Consider the following 22,514-nt stretch of genomic DNA (forward strand, 5'->3'; position numbering starts at 1 on the left):
GAGTAGGGTCTTGCTGGCCCCGGTGCGGCCCTCTGACCGCGCAGCATCACCTCACCCACCTGATGACCCGAGCGTGCACTGAATCAGTCCGGGTCCCCAAGTGTCCGCGTGCACGCCCAAGTCCGAGAAGCGGTGCTCTGGACGTCCACCAGGGGAGTGGTGTCAGGGTTCCCCGTGCTGTGCCTGGACGCCGCTCCCTGTTAGGAGCCCAGTCCTCTCCCCGTCATGCCACTCTCCCCCCACCCCCCATGCCTTCGATAGCCCTGATGGCTTTAGAGGCTTTTCTGATGTGAATGGCAGGAGGGCTGCATAGTCAGATGGAAGGCACACCAGCCGCATAGTCTGCGGCAGAATCCCAGCTTGCCCCGTACAGCCTGTGTGACGCTGGAGAGACCACTTACCCTCTCTGTGCCTGAGATTGCTCCCTGTAAAATGGCTACAGTGAAAGTCCCTGCCTCCCTGGGTTGTTGTGAGGATGAAGTGAGTTAATCCTTGTGAAGCAGCACAGTTTGACGAGCTCAGTGCATGTTAGCTGTTATGATCCTATTACAGAGATTTCTGTCTCCTGCTTTGGCTCACGTCTGTCCCCAGAGCCTCAGGGAACAAGCTTAATTCTTCCATATGACAACCTTGCAAACATCTAAAGTCAGCTCTTGGGGCCCCTGGGTGGCTCAGTCATTTGAGCCTCTGACTCTTGATTTCAGCTCAGGTCAGGATCTCAGGGTGATGAGATCGAGCCCCACGTCAGCCTCTGCGCTCAGCATGGAGTCTGCAAGATCCTCCTCTCTCTCCCTCTTTCTCTGCCCCTCCCCCACCCATGCAATCTCTCTCTCTCTCTCAAATAAATAAAAAAACACTTAAAGGCAGCTCTCATGCCACCCTCCCCCTTTATGTTCTGCAGGCTAAAAATCCCGCGTCTTTCCCATTCCTTGTGTGACATCCCTTTGATTTCTGCCACACGCCCCCTGGAAGATCTTCTGGGAATGCGCGCGCCTATAAGAGTCACAGCACCTATGCAGCAACCTGCACAGACCCCTAAGGCTAAAAATTTTACTTCTTCATAGCCTGATTTCTTTTTCCCTTGACCTAGTTTCTTCTAGATCAGACAGGGGTGCCTGTGTGTGCTGCAAGGACACGTGGCATCTCCAGGAAGCCTTCACTGACCCACTGCCAAACAAAGCCTGTCCCTGTGCGTTCTAAGCAGTCCCCTTCCTTGCTGCTTATAGGGGCTCTGATGTGTGTGCTGGTGGTGGTCCAGCGACGTGCAGGTTAGAGCGAGGACTCTGGAGCGGGACACCCTAGGCCACATCCCAGTCATACAAGCTTGGGCAGGGGGCCCTGTGGAGAGCCTGCATCGAGAGGCTGACGGGAGCACGGCAGAATGGAAGCGTGCAAAACGCTAACCCAGGAGTGCCGTCTGTTCAGTGTCTGACTCTTGGCTTCAGCTCAGGTCCTGATGGCAGGGTCGTGAGATTGTGCCCCGCAGGCTCCGTGCTGAGCTCAGAGTCTGCTCAAGGCTCTCTCTCCCTCTTCCTCGGCCCCTCTTTCCCACTCTTTCTCTCTCTCATAAATAAATAAATAGATCTTTTTAAAAAGGTCAAAGGCTAACACAGTGCTCAGCACAGAGTAGGTCCCACGTAAATGTTGACCGAGATCATTTCCTTATCTTTCTGACAACCATATTGACTGTTTCATCTCTACCTACATTATATGCTCTTTGAAGACAGGGCTGGTTTTAATCATCACGTTCATTTCCACCGCACAGGGACACCACATGCCACAGACTTGCGGTAGAGAAGGTGAGGCTGTCCGAGTCCCCACCACCCTGGCCCGGAAGCGGGGACAGCCCTAAGCAGCCATTCAGTATGAGGGGAGAAACCAGCCTTCGCACCTTGTTACCCTACCCCTCCTTCCCCAAAACACACTCAGCTACAGCTGACTGGGCTTTTATGCTTCAGAGGCTGTGTCCCCGTTTCAATTCTCCTGTCCCTGTGAGGGGCCAGAAGGCTGAAGTAGAAGGCGTATTGGAATATGGCTTCTTCCCTAAGCTTCTCTCTCCCAGACACAAGGGGTCAGGCTCGGGAGGCACAGAGCTGGAGCCCACCCACCCCGTGCCGGCCGCGGACCAGTGCTGACCCTTCTGGAGTGAGTTTGAGGGAGGCTGTTCTGGATTCCCTGGCAGGGGGCAGCTGGGACTGAGTGCAGTGTCCCCGCTCCCTCTGCCCAGAGGATGCTCAGATCGTTCATCAGACCTTCCCTCTGGATCTGTTGGGGGTCCCTGATTACCCTCATCAGAGGGCAAACACTGCTGATGATTTCCCAAACACCTCCCGTGCTTTTAAAATCAAAACCTCCCCTTGGCTGTACTGGACCCTAAAAGGAAGTGACACTGGCTGGTTGCAGCCATCTCTGCATGGCAGCGATTCCCTGCAGAGTCTAGACAGGGACTCCTGGCTAGCTGCCTCCCGGGAGCACCTCCAGACAGGGTGGAAGGAAAGGGACCCTCGGGAAAGGGCAGCTCCAGTCCTGCCTCTCACGTGCTGAGGGGGGCCATGGAGAATCGTGGGAGTGTTTGTGTCCCATCTCCTCAGAGACCCACACAGTGGTGCACCACAGGGAGACCAAGTATGACGGACAGGTTTCCTCCACATCCTGATGGAGCTGAAACTCTCCACACCCTGCAGGCTCTGACAGGAAAGCCATTTAAAGATACCTGTTGAGCCCATCTACTTACTGTTTTGTGAGCCCTTCTGATAAAACTCTCCATTCCTTGGTATTCTTTTTATTCTAGAAAGTTCTGTGTTCTTTCACCCCACCCACTCCGCTGAAACGTTCTTGAATTCAGATCACCAGGATCGTGTTGTGGGCCCCAGAGCCTCTTGCTTGGACACCCAGGGCTCATCTCAGCTGAGGGCAGGACCCCTGCCACCACCTCCTTCCCCATGTCTGCTTTTCCTCGCCCTGCCCTGCCTCCCCTTCTAAAAAGGGAGCCCCCTCTTTGTTCCCAACGCCCCCTTCTGCAGGGCTCCTCTTGCTCCAGAACCTGACAGAAGACACTGCAGCTTCCCAAATTCTCCTCTGCCCGGTGGCTTCTGAAACACACCAGTATGTCCTCTGTTTTCAAAACGGCTTGAGGGACAAGTGACCGTGGGGAAGCAGCAGGACCTCGGTTTTCATTCCTAAGTAAGGAAGAGCTGTTGGGCGAACTTTCTTAGCTGCTGTCATGGCCTGGCCCTCATTTCTGGCTCCGGGGCAGCCTTGCCCATGCAAACATCTTTCTTTTACTTTCCAGGCAGGTGTTTCAGAAGGAAGCCTCCCTGTGTCCCCACTTCAGTCCTGGGTGCTGCGGATTGGCAGGTGTTAATGACAGGAAATTCCATCCATAGAAAACCGCTCATTTACATATCAGAAAACTCCCCTCTGGGTGACTCTGCTTTTATCTTCCTCTGGCTGCCTCATCCTCTGACTAGAAAATCGATCAAACCATTCTTTACTGATGACCTGACCACCCAGAAGTGAACTTCTACAGTTTGGCTTGTGGCTATAATTTTTTGAAGATTTTTTTTTTTTTTAAGATCTTATTTATTTAAAGAGAGAGAGCAAGCCGGGTCGGGACAGAGGGAGGAGAGAATCTCAAGTAGATGCCCTGCTGAGCACAAAACCCCATGAGGGACTCCTACGACCCTGAGATCATGATCTGAGCCGAAATCAAGAGGCAGACGCTCAACCGACTGAGCCACCCAGGTGCCCCCCAAATTTCATTTTTAATTTAATTTAATTTAATTTATTAGACAGAGATCACAAGTAGGCAGAGAGGCAGGCAGAAAGAGAGAAGGAAGCAGGTTCCCTGCTAAAGCAGAGAGCCCGATACGGGGCTCAATCCCAGGACCCTGGGATCATGACCTGAGCCAAAGGCAGAGGCTTTAACCCACTGAGCCACCCAGGTGCCCCTAAACTTTATTTATTTATTAAAATTTTTAAAAAGATTTTATTTATTTATTTGATAGAGAGAGATCACAAGTAGGCAGAGAGGAAGGCAGAGAGAGAGGAGGAAGCAGGCTCCCTGTGGAGCAGGGAGCCCGATGTAGGGCTCAATCCCAGGACCCTGGGACAGTGACCCGAGCCGAAGGCCCAGGGTCAATCCACTGAGCCACCCAGGTGCCCCACCTAAAATTTATTTTTTAAGTAAGCTCTACACCTGATATGGGCTTGAAGTCACAACCCTGAGATCAAGAGTCGCATGCTCAAGGACTGAGGCAGCGAGGCACCCCAGTCTATCTGTAACTTTCAGGATCACACTTAAACCCCTAACAAACCACCGTGCATACAGCAACATGGATGAATCCAGCTGCTTCATGCTAAGTGAGGGAATTGGGACTCAGAAAGGGGCGAGGACTCCCATGTATATGGCATTCCATACAAAGCAAAACCGGAGGACAGAAAACCGTGATTGCTAGGGGGCTGGGGCCAGGGCGTGGGGGATGGGTGACTCGACAGGGACATGAGGGAATCGAAGGAGTTCATTTGGGTGGGAGCACTGAGGCGAGGGAAGGGGTACCCTGTGGTCGCTTCCTCTTTCCCCCTTCCCTCCACCAGTTTGGGTCCCTCCTCTGAAGAAACATGTATGTACCACAGGGGAGAGAGCACTGCCGTCGTACTGTAGGGCTCTCGGAAGGTTTGAGCAAATAGATTCTAGATTAATTGATCAAAAGCTCCTGGTGGGTACTGGGGCTTCTTAACTTTTCATCTGCGCGAGCCTGGGTCTGTGAGAGTACCTGCATCAGGGAAAAGGGCAGTTCAAATGCTGAATGGGGAGTTTCATCAGCGGACATCAAGACCATCCCTGGGCTCTCCCACTGGATCCCTTCCGTCCGAATCGTCTCACCTTAACCCCCAGACGGGTCTGCCTTCTCAGTTTAGAGACTGTTCCGGGTCATCCCAATGAACACCTCCCAGGTTACACTGAGGGCTTCTGTCCCAGATCACAAATCCTTGAGCAGTGACTGAAATCAGTGAGGACATCGATGCCCTCAGAAAGACACTGTGGAGCTCTCAGAATCCTCTGGGCCAACCAAAGCTGCACCCACTCTCTGTTCAGGGTGTTTTCGTATGCCCTTCACCTGCCCCCATTACGGAGCCAGCCTTCTGTTGTCAGCAGGGGCTTGGCATCCCCAGCTCTGTAGCCGCATTAATTCTTACCTTCAGCATCACAGTAACTGGCTTGATTTCAGATGTGTAGCCATTGCTGAAATTCAGCCACTGGATCAATGAAATTCCAAGTTTCTCGTCCTCACTCCGTTGATGATGGTAATGAACTTGAGTTTGGCTCCTAGGGATCCAGCTTCTGACTAGATGAGGGCAGATTCGTTTGGCAGGGTGATGTCACGTTGGGGTGGGAAAGGCTTCCTTCCAGAATGTTGGTCTCTTGCCTCCCCACCCACAGTGGAGAATCGCTGGGCCTCAGGGAAGGCTCCAGAGTGGAAGGATCCTGGACGGGGTGCCGTCTTTGGGTGGAAAGAAATGAGAATGTGCTGGGGAGAGAGGGTATGTCTGCACAGGGCTGCTCATCAGAGCAGGGGGTTCTGTCTTCCAGGGTTACCTGTCGGAAGGGCTGGTGACTAAGTGGTACCGCTCGCCGCGCCTGCTCCTCTCCCCTAACAACTACACCAAAGCCATTGACATGTGGGCCGCCGGCTGCATCCTGGCAGAGATGCTCACGGGGAGAATGCTCTTTGCTGGTAAGTCACTGCCCATGCCCTCTTCCTTCTGATGTCGTTCTAGAAAAAGGGAGAACTGATTGAAAGGGAAAAAAGAAAAAAACCACACACACACCCCAATAACAAAATAAGACAAAAAAAGATGGTAACCACAAAACATTCTAGTCTTTCTCTTTAAAATGACCTGTATGGCTTAAGGGACCTACTTAGAAGCCCCTTATCATTTCTGGCAAGATACCAGAAAGGCTGAAAATAGCCTTTTGAGGGCAGAACTTTCAAAGTCAAGTAACGACTTCTATTCAGTGGGATTGACCACTGCAAACACCCATCCTACCTTTTCAGACCCTTCCTCTTCTCTCCCCGCCACTGTGAGCAGCCAGTCCGGAGTGTTCCTTTGGGAAGCGTACCGCACAGGGGGCTCCCAGGTCTCTGAACTGACCCTTCATGAGCCCGCACAGGACGAGGCCAAAGGGACCGCTTCCAAACGGCCTGAGCCGCAGGCCCTTGCTGCGACAGCATCGCGGTAATCCTGTCCGCTCGGGGCTGCACCAGGCATCGTTGGGGGACACAGAGGAGCCCCACCGTAGGACCAGCTTCTGGCAGTTTGGAATCGGTGGTAAGGGACAGGCACGCAGAGCAGCTACATAAATCTGGGGACTTCTTGAAGATAGAAAGTCAGTTAAGAGTTTAAACTGGTGGAAGTAAGTGGAAAGGCTATCAAGCAGAAAGGGGAAATGGAAGCAGTGGGAGTAAGAGCAGCCTGGAGGTCGAAGGGGACAGCGAGGAGAGAGACCTGACCCCTACCAGCAGTGCCACCGCGCCGGGAGAGCGTCCGTGCTCGGGCGGCAAAGATGAGTTGCGTTTCTGAGACTCGTAAAGACTGAAGCTTCTTACGGCCGAGCATCCAGCCTGAGGCCTGCCAGGGAGAAGCTGCTCAGTAAGTCGACATTTGGTGAAGGAATGAGGGAGCACGGGCGTGAATAAATGCCCGAGTCCGTCCTGTCCCAGCACACGTCTCCCACGCACCTGGCATAGCGACATCGCCTGTCTTCCTCCCCTCTGCCTCAGGGAGCACAAGCCGCATTCCAGAGCCAGCTGGTGATTTCTGATTGTCCCCCTCCTCCTTAGGGTCCTTCTAATTGGATACCCAAAAGGCGAGGCTCAGACCTTGTTTTAAAATCACTTCCTTGCCCAGGCCGGGAAAGAACACGCAGAGGCGTCTGGGACAGAGCACTGGGCCCAGCTGTTCCCGTCACATTAGCTCGGCTGACTCAGTCTGTATCAGACGGGTCCATTCCAGAGGCAGAGACGCTTGTCAGCACCAAGCCCCAGAGATGGCAAGCAACCTGCCTGCAGTCACACAGCAGGCCAGCGGCCAAGTGAAGACCCGAACCCAGGTCCCCTGGCCGCCGGCCCCGTGCTGCTCCCACCGTCCTCCCGGAACCACCATGGGGCTTCCACCACCCCAGCCTCTCAGGCAACGCACTTGACCATATGGTATTTGGCTCCCCAGGGGCTCACGAGCTGGAGCAGATGCAGCTCATCCTAGAGACCATCCCCGTGATCCGGGAGGAGGACAAGGACGAGCTGCTCAGGGTGATGCCCTCGCTCGTCAGCAGCAGCTGGGAGGTGAAGAGGCCGCTGCGCAAACTGCTCCCCGAAGTGAACAGCGAAGGTACCCCCACCTGGGGCCAGGCCAGCCTCCGGGAGGCTGCGCTCCGGCTTCCTCCCGGGCCGGGCGGGTGGTCAGCTTCCAGAAGGACGATGCCGAGTTCCTAGACAGAAGGGCCAAGGCCATGCCACTGTAGCAGGAGTTTTCCCCAGCTCCTTCCAGAATGAGCGTCCCTGGCCCCCAGAGTTTGGCCGCCAGGAGACCCTCAAGGCAAAGCTTGGCGTCCTCCAGAGTCCATCCTTGTCTTGGCTTCCTTCTCCTTCTCGTCTTTCTCACTCGCCTTCCTCCACCTCCTCCTTCATCTCCCCTTTCCTTGTTTCCCTTGATGAGGTGATGCAGAGAACGTGGGCTTTATGAGCTTCAGACCCAGACCCAGACTCATTGCCCAGTTCCCCTGGAGTAGCTATTTGGCCTTGAGCGAGTTTCCTAACCTCTCTGCCTCTGTTTCCTTAATTGTAAGATGAGTGCAGTGATCCGTGTAATGGGGACATCGTGACGGGTGAGTGAAATAGAATGTGTAAAGCCCTGGGCCTAGGAGAGTTGCTCCGTCAGCTGAATGTTAACATTAGGGGTACCTGGGTGGCTCAGGCGGTTAAGCGTCTGTCTTCAGCTGAGGTCTTGATCTCAGGGTCCTGGGATTGAGTCCCATGTCAGATTCCATGCTCAGCGGGCAATCTGCTTCTCCCTCTCCCTCTGCCCCACTCCCTGCTCATGCTCTGTCTCTCCCTCTGTCTCTCTCTCAAATAAATAAAATGTTAACATTATCACTGGATCTCACACCTACCAGAGGCTTCCTGAGGAGACCCCTCCCCGTGTTAGGTAGGACACAGGTTCAGCCAGTTGGAAGAGACACCCAAATTCCTAATGGCTTACATAAGATTTCTTTCTCATTTAAGAAAAAAGAAGTTAGGAAGCTTATTTCTCTCTTCTGTAGTAATCACAAAGCAGACAGTCCAGGGCCAAGACGGTGATCCTGCTGCAAAGTCATCCAGGGGCACAGGCCCCTTCCGTCCTCCTGTTCAGCCATCTTAGGGTGCTGCCCTTACTACCCGGAGGAAGATCGGGAAGGGGGGCAGGTCCGCTTGCCCTTAAGGTCATGAGCCGGAATTTGGACACCTCACCTCCACTCACGTTTCGTTGGCCAGAACTCAGTCCCGTGGCCCCAGCTTGCTGCGGTGGAGGTGGTGAAATAGGTTTTATTCCATGCCACTTGGTGTCCATTATTACGAATGAGACCATCAAGAGACCAAGAACTTGGACCATGGGGCATTGTCTTCTAACAATGTCCGTGGCCATGATCCCCACTCAATCATAAGCTGCCTCAGTTTTCTCTTCATGAAAGGGGAGGAAGGATCATTTCATTCACCACAAATTAAGACTCAGCCCATCCGTATGTGAGTCCCAGGGCCCTGTAGACATCCCACCACGAGACGAGATGGGCAGTCACCTCTCAGGAATTCCGAGTCAGGGATGTGTCACCGCGTCCCCTCCCCCAAGCAGCCACACACACAGCAGCCCCTCAGTGCCCTGGCTCTCAGAGTGGTGGACTGTGTCTCCACAAAATCAGAGTTGGTCCGGATAGGAGATGAAGCTCCTCCTTATCGTCGGCAGCATCCCCTGCCGTGCATTAAGCCCCCACAGTGTCAGGGATGGGAGTTCCGAGACACGAGAGGTGCTCTCGCTGGGAAGACGGGGAGAACCAAGACGTGAGGGGAGAAAAAGACTAAGGCCCCCCTAAGGGGCCAGCGAGAGCTCCGCCTATTTGGGGAGAGGAAGGGAGTGGAGAGGGACAAAGAAGCTGGCCAGTGGGACATGGTGAGCCTGGACCAGCAGGACGAGTCACAGACCTGTAGGTAGGAAGTGAGGCTGGAGAGGTGAGAAGGGCCAAGAGGCCAATGACTTTGGACTTGATCCTGTAGCTGAACAGTGTTCACTGAAGCTGGGCGTGATCCTGTCTCCCTATGTGCCAAAACTCAGCTCCAACCAAAACTCCCTCGCCGGCCTGTGGCCTTGAAAACCTGGCCTTGAAAGGAGGTCTCCAGCTGACCTCTGGCTTTAGGAGAATGAGGGGTCCCCAGAATGAAATATGGGTAGGGGGAGAGCACCAAGGCCACCCACCTAGGAGAGCCGGCCGGTGACTTGCAGTCCCTCCCTTTTCTGTACATCTGAGGCCCCGCAGGCCTGGGAAGAGGCAGGGTCTCTCTCTGGCTGTAGCCCGCAGAGGCTCAAAGGGCAGCCTGGGTGACTCTGTCCCTCAGTGGCTGACGGAGCCATCAAGGCAGGATGAGGGAGACACAGGCCCCAAGGCCATCATATCGAGGCATCAGTTCTGAGCTCCGTTTACCCTACAAAGTAAAGGTGTCACAAGTGACAAATCTGATGGGAGTGCTCTGGGTGATGCAGGGTTGGGGTCCTCAGGGCCCACCTGCATCTCAGTCACCAAAAATGCCCCTGAGGATCCTTCCAGACCTGGGGGCTCTGGAAAGTCCCGTTTGAGGTTCACTAGGTCACAGGAAGGTGACAGGATGGTAGGGAAGCCTCATACTAGAAATGCCTTCAGAAAAAGTGGGGAGGTTGAGCCCAGAAAAGAGGAGTTGGGGATTGGGAGGGCTTGGTTTCTGCATTGAGAAAAACAAAGCTAGTGCCGTGGCAGATACATCCGGAAACTCCAGGAAGATCTGCTGGCGGTGTAGACACAGCTTGCCTCCAGTCTGGACAGAGTGGGGAAGCCTGGGGTTCTCCCGGAACCCAGACTGTCAGAGAAGGGTCTGCCATCTTCAACACTCAGGCTTCAGGGTCCCCCTGGACACCCACTTCCAGCCTAAGCCAGGGGAAGAGAGGCGAGAGACTCTTACAGGAGGCTTTCATGCATCCAGCCTGGAAGTGGGGTGCACACGTCACTCCCACCCCGTCCCCCAGCCTCCTGTCCCACAGCCGCATCAGACAGCAGGGGCGGCTGGGAGAGCCAGGCCAGTGTGTACCAGCCAGAGGGGCCTTGCCCAGGACCTGGCTGCTGCCTTGGTCCCCCCTGAGGGGACCGGACATGGGAGACCTGCAGAGGGCAGAGCTAAGCCCAGGATTGGAGGTTAAAGGGGGCAGATTTAGCTTAGAGACAAGAAGGGATTTTCTAGTCTTTAGGCTTCTAGAAGTGTCTGGCACCTGCTAGAAGACCAGCTGTCAGGAAGAGGAAGGAGGAGACTCATCTTCACTAGAGTCCATGGGGGGCACTTCAGGGTTTGCTGGGTCTTTGTTAACAACAGTGATGCCGGTGATGATGCCTGCCCATGTCCAGAGCTTCAGCTCTCTCCTGTCCTTGTCAGAAGGTCCAGAGTAATCTGCTGGATCGAGGGAGGGCAGCAACCCAAAGAGGGAGAACCTCGCCCTGCCCAGAGCCAGGCAGGGCCAGAGCGGACTGTGTGCCGTGGCCAGGTTCTTCCCAGCCCCGCCCATCAGGGAGGGTCTTTCAGGTCCCCAGCCCTGACCCAGAGGCTCCCCCTGAGCCTCGGAGCTCTTGACGGTGATCGGAGTTCCTGCTGCTTTACTGATCTTGTGGTCTGGGCTTACAGAGCCCCACCACGTCCTCCCTCAATTTCCTGAATCATGGATGAATTTTACTGCAGAGAGACCCAGGGCTGGTGTGAGGGGCAGGGCGGTGGTGGCTGGCTTGCAGCCTTTGTCCCCTGCCACGTGGGCAGTAACGTGATTAGCTCCGCTGGGATTCAAGTGGGCTCTCCCGAGCTGAGACGTGATACAAACCTCCAGGCTAGACCTTGTGCTGAGATGAGGCAGGGCAGAGCCCACAAGGCAGATGGTTGCCCCTGCCCCGTCTGGAGAAAGGACACCAGTCCTGTGTGCAGAGCTGGTGTGTGGCCACTGCGTACCCACAGCGCCCGACTGGCTACCGAAATTTCGATGTACTTCCATGCTGGCGGGCAGCCAGCCACCGTACAAGGCTTCGGAGTGTCCCTTCCTGTCCCCAGGTTCCAGTGCCTAGGACCTCCCCTTGATCTGGACCCTGGTCCCCAGGAGGGCTTCAGCTTGGTGGTCATAAATATTTTAATATCAAGCCGGCCTGCTGTTGTTTGTCAAACCTCCAGGCGCAGCCTGTGGTAGGAAGGCAGGGCCGGGCAGCCGTGGGCTATCGGACCTGTCCCACCTGCCTCACCTTTCGGTGACCTGTCTCATAGGTCACTGCTGGCACCTGGGAGCCAAGGCTCCCCCAGGCACTCCAGCAACACACAATCTGTAGCCAGTGGGAATGGGTGTAGAGACACCGCAGGTCCCCCCGACCCCACAAGGGAGCCACCTCTGAGGTGTGTCCCATGCTGTCTCCTAGAGTACGCCCCCCCCCAACAGTGGGACTGAGCGCCAGGTGTCCTGCTCATGCGCACAACGCCCTCTCCTGCCAGTGCTTCCAGGGAGGGTCACCACGTACTCGCCTCTAGCCCAGACCAGCCTAAGGCAGACTCCTAGCCCTGTACCGGCTCTTAACCAACAGCAACTGGAACAAGTCACTTTCCCCTGCTGGGCCTCTGTTTATTCATTTGTGAAATCAGAAAAGCAATTATCTACTCTGAATTTGCACTGGATTGTGGTGAGGATCACAAGAAAGGAGAATGGCTGAAAAGCTTTTTACAAATGGGAAAGTACCAAAAAATGTCTCTGCTAGTCAGGGCAGTGAATGACTTTCCTGTCCTGTTTTGCTCCCTGTAGCCATTGACTTTCTGGAGAAGATCCTGACCTTTAACCCCATGGATCGTCTAACAGCAGAGATGGGGCTGCAGCACCCCTACATGAGCCCGTACTCGTGCCCAGAGGACGAGCCCACCTCGCAGCACCCCTTCCGCATTGAAGATGAGATCGATGACATCCTGCTGATGGCTGCCAACCAGAGCCAGCTCTCCAACTGGGACAGGTGCGGTTCCAGGGGCCTCCGGCTCTGGAGTGTAGAATCCACGTTCTCTTCCTCCCGTTTCTGTTTTGCCTCTGATCCTCCGTGACCTTTCCCTCTACCTCCCAAGCTCTATACCCCATGGGGGTCTTTCCCCACTTAGCTTTCTGCCTTTCTCTCCTGTCCCCAGGCACTCCCAGCGGGTGAGCGTGTGTGGGTTGGGAGCCTTCCTTTGTGCAACACGGCCACCACCCCTGTCCTCCCCACCCTGAGGGTTCTAGAGCCAGGGCTCAATACAAGGTTCAGCGACATTTAAGGAGTACCCGTCACTGGAGCTCACTTCTGGCAGACTGGGAATCTGCCCTAGAAAAGTAGACTGTGCCAGCACACAGAGGAGAGACAATGTGACATTTATGACCACACAAAATTTCGCATGGTCCTCATCGTTGAAACCTCCCTAGAGTGCCACGAAGGAGGGGTGCCGTTGTCTCGACTGCTCAGCGACACATGAGGAAGCCACAGCCCAGAGAGGGTAGAGACTAGCGTCAGGCCACACAGCTAATGCCTGCCTCCTGGGGGGCCTCCTGGATCTGCACCTATGCCAGACACTGCTGAATGCCAGACTGGGCTGAGCCTCCGAATCCTTCCCAACACAGTGTACCCGGAAGTCACTACCCGTGATTCAGCATTGGGTAGAACACACATTTTTTTAACCATCTCTGTGTAGGCATGTTATGATTTCTCGGGACCCTTCCTGTTCTGACGTTGAGATGAGGCAGCTAAACATTTGGGCGTCACCATCTGCTAATCCGGGGCCAGGAGAGCTGAGAGCTGCTCAGTTTAGAAATAGAAGTCAAGGGCTTAGCAGCTAGGACTCCGAGGAGGCCTAAGTGGGAGCCCCGCTGCGGTGGGAATGTGACAGCTAGTTACATAAGTGACAGATGAGCAAGTTCTCCTTTTCAGTCATTTGACAGATGATAGGTTGCAGCGTAAGGAGGCAGTGGGAGGGCCGGGGCAACGTTGCTATTTTGGGACAGGTTTGTGGGTTTGTTGTTGTCGATTGTTGTTATCAAGAGTTGCCAGCAAATAGAGATTAATGAAGACCCTTCCTTCTGCCGCCCCCATGCCTTTCCCACCCTTGACTGTGGTCCCTGCAGCCCCTCCCCCTCTGCACCACAGCGCTTTAAGGGCTCAAGAGCACTGGCCCAGGGAGGCCCACCCCGTGCTTATCACGGCTGTAGTGCAGGGCTGGGGCCGGGAAAACTGGCAGGGTTTCTTTAGCCACTGCCTACCAGCTCTGCCCATTTCTCAGCCTGACAGAGTTCCGCTCCTGACTTTCCCATCACACCTTCCTGATGGAGATGGGCCATCCATGGCAGACTCCTTCCAACAGGCCCTCCTACTTTGGACAAATGGCTTAACCTTGGATGAGTGCCAGCATCATGTCCCAGTGGGGACATCGGGAAGGCAGCACGATAATGCTGATTCCACAGTCTTGTCCGAGAACCGGCGCCTGGCTCCCAGTGGGTAGCAGCCAGTGATTACGGTCTTCTCAAGTTCTTCCTCCTAGAAATCTCGGCAGCTTCTAGGACCCTTGTGGGAAGAGGCGGTGTTCGCCTCTGGGAGGGACTCCTGCCCTCGTGGTGTCACTGGGAGAGAGGGCAGCAGTCCCAGGGCCTCCCTGTGCCTCGTAAACCACATCGTGTGAACCACTTCTCCGCATCTACGCTCTCACAGCCAAACCTGCCTGTCTTTGGTGCACCGGCTCTTCCTGTGTGAGCTCTGGGCATCCTGTACTACGAGCGGCTGGCTGTGGGCCACGCCTTCCTGCGATCCCCGCCTCCCTCCACATGGTTCTTCTGCACAGAGCACCTGGCATGGGGAGGCGAGGTCCCAGCTCGAGCTGATGGCCGGCACACCTGCCCTTTATTTGCTCTTGGCTAGCTGACTTTACTCTCCGTGGCCGCAGGGCACTTGACAGAAGGCAGAATTCCAAGGATCTTTGGCCTCTCTGGAAGGTGTCTAGAACCTTTCCATAGATCCCACCTGCACTGCATTGTTGCAGGGTGCTGGGGGTGGGGAGGCATCTAACCAGAGCCCCTAAGGCAAGAGGTCTTAGCCCAGGCCGTACCTTAGCATCCCCTGGGGATGTGTTAAAACCATGCAGACGCAGAGTCCCAGTGGAGACCTGCAGAATCAGAGTGTGGGGTGATTCTACTCTGAGCCAGGGCCAAGGAGCACTCATTAGGGCTCCACTACTCGAAGTGTGGTCCCTGGACCAGCAGCATCAGCATCACCTGGGAGCTGGTTAGAACCACGGACTCTCTGGCCTGCCGAGAGGCTACTGGATCAAGAGCGGCAACTTTGCAAGGGTTGTGGCCTTGGTGGGTGCCTTTGAAAGGAGGGTCCACGAGGCCAGGGAATTTGTTGTTTGTTGTTTGGTTCTCTGCTGTGCCTGGCAATGCCAGTGCCTTGCACTTAATAATGTGTTCAAGAAATAACTGTAGGATATCGAATGAGTACAGAAGAATACAAGGGTTAAGCCAAAAAAAAAAAAAAATCAGTCCTTCCACAGGTACCCTGGGGGGTGTGGGTGGGGGCAGTCACGGGACCAGAGGGACAGGAAAGGAATGGAAAGGCAGTCTGTGCCCGACAGACAGGAGTGTGGGGCCTTGGCTCCCTCGGGGAAGGCAACTCACCATTCCGTTTGTCTGCACCCTTGCAGGTACCCTGTGAGCCTGTCCTCGGACCTGGAGTGGAGGCCGGACCGGTGCCAGGACGCAAGCGAGGTGCAGCGCGACCCGCGCGCGGGCTCGGCGCCGCTGGCCGAGGACGTGCAGGTGGACCCGCGCAAGGACTCGCAGAGCAGCTCCGAGCGCTTCCTGGAGCGCTCGCACTCGTCCATGGAACGCGCCTTCGAGTCCGACTACGGGCGCTCCTGCGACTATAAGGTGGGCTCGCCTTCCTACCTGGACAAGCTGCTGTGGCGCGACAGCAAGCCGCACCATTACTCTGAGCCCAAGCTCATTCTGGACCTGTCGCACTGGAAGCAGGCGGCTGGGGCGCCCCCGAGCACCACGGTGGCCGCGGACGCTGGGCCACGCGAGGACGAGCCGACCAACCTCTTCCTGGAGATCGCGCAGTGGGTCAAGAGCACGCAAGGTGCCCCGGAGCGCGCCAGCCCGCCCCCCGACAGCCCTGAGCGCCGCCTGTCTGCCTCTCCGCCCGGCCGCCCGGCCCCCATCGACGGGGGCGCCAGCCCCCAGTTCGATCTGGATGTGTTTATCTCCCGCGCCCTGAAGCTCTGCAGCAAGCCCGAGGACCTGCCGGACAATAAACTGGGTGACCTCAACGGCGCGTGCCTCCCTGAGCACCCCGGCGATCTCGTGCAGACCGAGGCCTTCTCCAAAGAAAGGTGGTGAGGGAGAGGGGGAGCTCCAGGCACCCCCCGAGCGGAGGCCACCCGGGAAAGCCCGGCCTGGCAAGAAGGGGCTGGCCCTCCTCCCCCACATCTCCACCGCCCCTTGCACCCCTCTCTGCTGCCTTGGGGTTAGCAAAACACAGGAAGGATCCGAGGAGGGAGAGGAATGTCCATTTCTTAAACTGCCTTAATAACTAGCCTTTAACCTCTGGGAGCAGGTTTGAACAGGAGCCTAGTTTGGGGGTTGATCACTTTCCCAGCAAAGAGGGGGCCCTTGTTAGGTGGCGGTTTGCCGGGAAGCAGTGTGTCTTAGACAGCAGTCTGCAAGCCCGGCCGGGTGCAGAGGAATCTTGCTGGCCGAAGGTTGAAGCCATCTGGCCAGTCTAGCCTCACGGACAGAGGAAGGACAGTGAGGCCGGGAGAAGCCAAGTGATGTGCTTACCCCTGGGGCAAGGCTGGGAGCCTGGTCTCCTAGGCTAGTGTCTGTCCACTCTAAACTGTCTTCCTCTGCTGGGGGCCCTGTGACTTTCCAATCAAAAACCTTGGTCCAAGGTGTTTCTTCCCTGCCCATCACCATCTGCCCTATCCCATCTTTTATTCAGAGCAATGTTGCTTTATATTCCAAAATGGAAAACTGAGCCAGTTTCACCCTACAGACCAACCAGATATTATCTGGTTCCTCAAGTACTTCCGTAGCCCACCTGCCACACCCCTGTTTGCTTCATCCCTTTGTGGTCTGAAAACCTTGGCTCAGATCAGACCAGTGTGGGATCTGTGGGTCCAAGAGCTCATCTTCCAGACCTGGGCACACACCTCCTCCAGAACTCCCTATGCACTTTCCTGACACATGCACGGATGCAAGGCCACGGCCCCAGCTCCCCAGGGAGTATCCTACACAGGTGAGTTTGAAGACAGCAGTCCCAGTAACGCCTGCAGCCCAACACCCAGTCCCATACATGGAACCCACGCGCAGACACGTACAGAGCTCCTCTCCCAGCCTACCTCGGGAATTAATGTTCTTGGCTCAGATTGCGCCTTTGGAGTAAACAAGGCCATGAGGTGCCCGCCATAGAGCAAATGTGTTAGGAGAGAAGAGAAGATTTCACACGGGACCAGTCGTGCTTCGTGAATACTGACCTTGATTTTGATCATCCATTTAGCCCTGGCAGAGAGTGGTCCCTAAAGAAATGCATGGAAAGCAAGTGGCCTTGGGAGCAAGGTGGGCAGATGGGAAAGGCAGGGTGCCAACAGGACAAGTCCTCAGGACCCCTGCATAGAGACCCCAGGACACAGGAAGGGCTTCCAAGCAGCCATGCCCCTCGTAGCTTCAGGCTGAGTTTGGGGCGTGCACACCAGAGGTGTCCTTGCATTCAGAGCCTGGGGTGATGGTATAGGGGCACAGCAAGCCCTCTGTGGAAGCAGAGTCCATTCCCCGAAATGCTCTGTTATTCCTGCCACCGGTATTCTGCCCCGCCCAGCACCCCCAGAGATACTCACGGGAGGTCTAGCCAGTCTGCAAACAGAGGACTCCCCAGTGTTGGCCTTGGGCTGTGTTCACCCTCACCTTGACAGCACCTTAAACCTATCAGCTAACTAAGAGTTGTACATTGAAACCTGCAACACATTAGAAACTTATATTTAAAAACAAAATTAATCACACTGACCATAATTTTTAATGGAAAATATGTAAATATGAAGTGTTTGAGTTTCTTTCTTTTTCTTTTTCTTTTTTTTTTTTTTAATAAGACAAGGAAATACACACCGCTCCTCATGTGCCACTTGTCCTCAGAGGGCGGCTTTACGTTTTTGGTAAAGGAACAAGCTGCTGACCCTGACCAGGAGTTCATATACAATTGCTATTATAGAGGAATTGTTATAACTACTCATGTTTTCAAAAGATCTATTAAACTTCATCAGGATGGGCCAAATAAAGTTTTATTGGAACACAGAGTCCTTTATTCATCGAAGTATGCTCTCATTCATTTACGTATTATTTGATCGTGTCTTGGGCAGTGGTGGAGTCCTTGGAGCACGGCTGGCTGCTTCTTGCACCCCAGAGGGCAGGGTTTTGAGGGGTTGCCATTGGCAGGGAGGGGAGTGGAAAATCTATACGGATTGGTAGTCAGGGGAGTGATTCCAGAACCGTCTGGGTCGGGCCTGGTGTCCGTCCTGTAGATTTCAAACCATATCTTGGAGTTCACCCTAATCTTTCTGAGCAAGGCTAAACCCTTTGTCTAACCCCAAAGGAGCCAACATCATGAGATTTGGAGGAGCCAGCACCCACAAATACCTCCCCGAGCCACACTTCACAGGTACCTGAGAGAGTCCCCTCAACGAAGTTCACTGCTTTGTAAGACTGGCTGGACATTAGCCGTGACCTCATTTGTTATTCAACAACTATAAAATAAGACAATGGAGGGGTTCTTAAAATGTGTTTCTGTCGATTTGGACTTCCCTGAAAGGCCCTTGCATTAAAAGAACTTTCTATTGGTGGGCTGCATTTGATCCAAGAGGAGCAGCCCCATTAAGGGAGTTGGGGGATTCTCTCCAAAATGGCAGCAGAGAGCGGCCATCTCTCTGCGGGGCAGAGGTGGATGAAGAGAGCACCGGGGGCGGGGCCAGAGTCCTGGTGGGACTCTTACATTGGCCTTGAGGCCCAGTTTGAGGTGCTGGTAGGTAGTGGGAAGTGGGGTTTGAGAAGCCCCAAGAGCAAACAGCAACAAAGGAAAGAAAAACTAAGAAAGGAGCGCCTTGAGGTTGACCCTTGAGCATTCCAGCTTTGAGCCGCCCAGGCCCCTTGGACACGGATTTTTTATAGTGCGATACTGTCAATGTAGTTTCTCTTCAGCAATTTTCTTCTAACATTTTCTTTTCTCCAGCTGACTTAAATATTTTAAGACTGTAGCATATAATATGCATAACATACAAAATATGTATTAATCAACTTTATGTTCTGGGTGAGGCTTCTGGCCAACAGTAGGCTCTTAGCAGTTAAGTTTTGGGCAGTCAGTAGTTCAGTATGCAGATTTTCTGCTTTGTGGGAGATCGGTGCCTCCAAGCCCCATGCTCAGGGGTCAACCGTACGTCCATTCACGTATTGTCTGATCCTGTCTCCTATGAAGACGTTTTTCTACTCATAACACTTGTGACACTAATTGTGAGTTTTCCACGCCAGACAGTTCTCCGGTTCTCTGTACTCTGACATTGGACGTGGTGTCCCACCCCTCCAGATAGCTTCTGCCCAGCTTGGGGGCTGATCCGTCCAGTAAGGAAAGTCGGATGGGGCACTGGCTTATTTTCCTTCAGAGGCAAATCGTGAGACAAAAAAAAAATCAAGGGCAAGTCATTCGGGAGTGGGAGGAATGAGCTCAGAAGCTAGAGCGAAGGGGGTATGATGGAGAAGGGAAGGAAGCCGGTCACGGTGCAAGTCACCACTGTGGGAAGGAGGAAGCGTGTGAATGACAAGCCTGTGGCCGAGAGCAAACCTCCTCTTCAACAATTGTTTCCCCTTCCGTCTCCCAGAACTGCTAACACGTGGTTTACATCTTCTCCGCAGTAATTCATGGGCTTGATACTAAGAGTTTTAAATATGACTGAGAAATGCCTTTGCAGAAACAAGGACACCGGGAGCCACGCTGAGTTGGTTCAGGGCGTTGCCATGGTATCAAACATGGTCGTGCGGGTTCCAACAGCCATGACGGCCGGGTCATCACCGTCTCGAATTGGGTCCCTCAAATCAGTCTCTGAGATGGGGGCTTCTCCGCAAGTGATTGTTGGAAGGAAAGCGCTAAGAGGAGGGAGAGGACAGGAAGCAAGGCTGGGGGAAGAACGCTCAGCCAGCTCGAGGTCCCGGTAGAGACCAGCTTCAGCCTGACACCACACAGAGCTCTGGAGAATGAATGGCACCAGGGAGTTGATCCCACGTTGAGGAAAAGAGGCATTTGTGCCCCCATGTCAGCTAGTGACTGGGGACTGTTGGGGTGGAGTGGAGGAAAGAGCCCATTCAGCCAAGGCCAGTTCTCCTAGGAGCCAATTGGCAGCCAAAACCCACAGCAGCTGGGCAATGGGTCCCCTCAGCGCACCTGCTGAACGGGATCTGGGCAGGGCACCACCTGCATTGCAGGACAGTGTGCTGGGCACTGTGGGGGCAAAGAGGTGGAAATGAGAGACCACCAGAGTTGGCCCCCCAGGGAGCCCTCCAGGGCCAGTTCCAGCCCTTTTGTTACTAATTTCCCACTGTTAACAGTCCCCAAAGTCACTTCTCCACCACTGCCCCCCACCACAGAGTCCTCCGCCAAGTAACTGTCCGGAGGGGGGTTCCCAAGACCATCCCCCAGTTTCAATAATTCACTAGAAGGACTCACAGGACGCAGAAAAGCTGTCGCACTCACTCTTATGGTTTATTACAGTGAAAGGATAAAACAGAACAAATCAGCAAAGGGTCAAGGGGGGGCAGCCAAACTCCTGGAGAAACCAAGCACAAGATTTCAGGGGGCCCTCTCCCAAGAAAGTGGCATGGGGACATGCTAATTCTCCCAGCAACAACATGTGACAACCAGTGAGTCTCATCCCAGGCTCGGCACCCAGGATTTTTATTAAGGATCAGTTCAGCTGGGTAGGACCATGGGACTAATGTGAGCTCCTGTGTGCCCAGCACCTCGGCCCAGGTCCAAGTGGGAAAACATGGCCTTGGCCTCAGCTGTATAATAGAGAATCCAAAGGCTCCGGAATCGCTCCCAGGAGCCAGCCAAGGGCCAGTCCTTCTGAAGATAGGCCTGAATGTACAGGGTTTGAGAAACGAGGACCTGGGAAGTGAACCCTCTTCTACAGGGTCTGTTTGTGACACATTGGATGTATTTGTGCCTCCTGCCATTGTAAAGTCACCTGAGAGTCTGTTTTATGTGAACTTTACAGCAAGGCTGAAGCAACAGAGCTTTGTATCCTGGAGATCTTAAGAATATGCAGCATTATTAAAATAATAATAAAAACATGCCTGCTGAGGCCGGTGTCAGGCAATCTAACACCTGAGATCCTTTTTCTTAGTAAATCATGGTCTGCTCGTAAGAGCCAAGCCTGCTGACAGATCAGCAAGCTAGCTAACCACTCATTCTGTCAGTGTGGCGATTACCACTGGGGGAATTACACTGCAAGCATGACAGACTGCTGTAGGAAGCAGGCATTACCAGCTCCCCTGGAGCCGTACTGGAATGCCGAGCTGAGGACACCACGGTTCTGCCGCTGAGAGAGGTCCCTGGCCACATGAAGCAAGAGGCAAGACAAGAAACTGAGGATGTCAAGAGTCAGGCTGAGCCACACCCAGCTTCGAGTCCCCACATATGGGCTCCTACTAGGTAGAATTAGAGGAGATGATGGTTTCTTTTATGCTCCAACCCGATGAGACCAAGGTGTCTGGATATTTGGTCAAATACTATTCTAGATTTTTCTATGAGAGTGTTTTCAGATGAGATTAACATTTCCAAGGTGCCTGGGAGGCTCAGTCAGTTAAGCATCTCTGGCTCAGGTCATGATCTCAGGGTCCTAGGATTGAGCCCCGTGTCAGGCTCTGTGCTCAGTGGGGAGTCTGCTTCTCCCTCTCCCTCTGCCCCACTCCCTGCTCATGTGCTCTCTCTCTCTCTCTCTCTCTCATGAGCTCTCCCTCTAACAAAAAATTAAATCTTAAAAAAAAAAAAAGATGCAGAGATGCCTGTCTGTCTTCACTGTTGCTTGAACTGAGGGCAAGCCAACTTGGGAACTGTGCGGTGACCAGGGTAATCAAGTATTCCTAACCACAGAGGAAGAAGAAGAAGAAAGCAGGAGACAGAAGCTGCCCAAGCACAGGGCAGTTCCCCCCATCCCAGTCCCTTGTAGGGACCTGACGGTACCCCCTGCACCCGGTTCTCATTGGATCCCCCACGGCTTCCCCGAATCTTTTCTGAGTGGACTCTGTTACTGGCCACTGAAAAGAGCTTTGGCTCGCCTGCCTTGTTCTGCCCTGGCCTGGCCCGCAGGAGCCGTGCACGAAACCCCCGTACCTGACCCGTGTGTAGGGCAGCCTTGTCCCCTCAGTATCCATTCACACCAGCATAACATCACAGTGATTTCCTTCAAGCAGTGCTTAGACAAAAAGGAGGGCACTGAGTAGTTTTGTCATGTGAAGGGCTTCGGGAAGGATGTAGATAAAGCCCACATTTAGGCCAGAGTTGGGTGAAAAGAAACTCGAGAGAGCAATGAATGCCCGATGGGAGGGGAGGTCTCCTCTGCTGCCCCAACCTGGGCAGGGCTGATCAAGGTCAATCAAGACCAGGAGAGGTCCCTCTGGCTTAGCACAACACACAGGGTCTGACATTCCTACTGGGAATTGGCATTCAGAGAGACCAAGGACACCAAGATGTTGGTGTAATTAAACTTCCATCAAAATCTGTGAGCAGGAGAGTTTATCCAGCCAACAAATGTGCCCTGACCACAGGAAGAAGAGCCACAGCTGTTTTTTACCAAATGGATCTCATTAAATTAATTATATTACCCCGGACAGCTCATTCAACACCCTCAAACGAGTTTTAATAAAATCAAAAGTGTTGTAGCAGAAAGAGACCATCTAATGAATCTAATTCTTCACCCTGGAGATAAGGTTGTAGGTTCAGAGAGACTAAGTGACAAGGACAGGTCACATAGCAAGCTGGTGGCTCCTGGCTCATAAGGTACTGCTCTTCCTTCTACAGCATGATGCCTGTCTTGGGACCTGAGGCATTCATTATAGTTAGCTATCCAAAAGCTGGTTCCCAAAGCTGGGACCCAGTTCTGGTCAGTGAGAGA

General features: G+C 54.1%; 1 protein-coding gene across 3 annotated transcripts in view; it reads left to right on the forward strand.

Moving 5' to 3' along the window:
• Positions 1 to 17,659, forward strand: part of MAPK4 (mitogen-activated protein kinase 4) — a 142,245-nt gene extending 124,586 nt beyond the window's left edge. For 2 of the 3 annotated variants that reach the window (XM_059409684.1, XM_059409685.1), the window contains exons 3-6: positions 5,594 to 5,738; positions 7,231 to 7,392; positions 12,103 to 12,304; positions 15,006 to 17,659. In XM_059409684.1, the coding sequence (XP_059265667.1) occupies positions 5,594 to 5,738; positions 7,231 to 7,392; positions 12,103 to 12,304; positions 15,006 to 15,702 (1,206 nt within the window). In that variant the 3' untranslated portion in view covers positions 15,703 to 17,659. The remainder of the gene's footprint in view (positions 1 to 5,593; positions 5,739 to 7,230; positions 7,393 to 12,102; positions 12,305 to 15,005) is intronic. The other variant, XM_059409686.1, reaches the window with a different exon arrangement.
• Positions 17,660 to 22,514: the final 4,855 nt, after the last annotated feature.

This window comes from Mustela nigripes, chromosome 8, assembly GCF_022355385.1.
Source record: "Mustela nigripes isolate SB6536 chromosome 8, MUSNIG.SB6536, whole genome shotgun sequence".
Taxonomy (NCBI): domain Eukaryota; kingdom Metazoa; phylum Chordata; class Mammalia; order Carnivora; family Mustelidae; genus Mustela; species Mustela nigripes.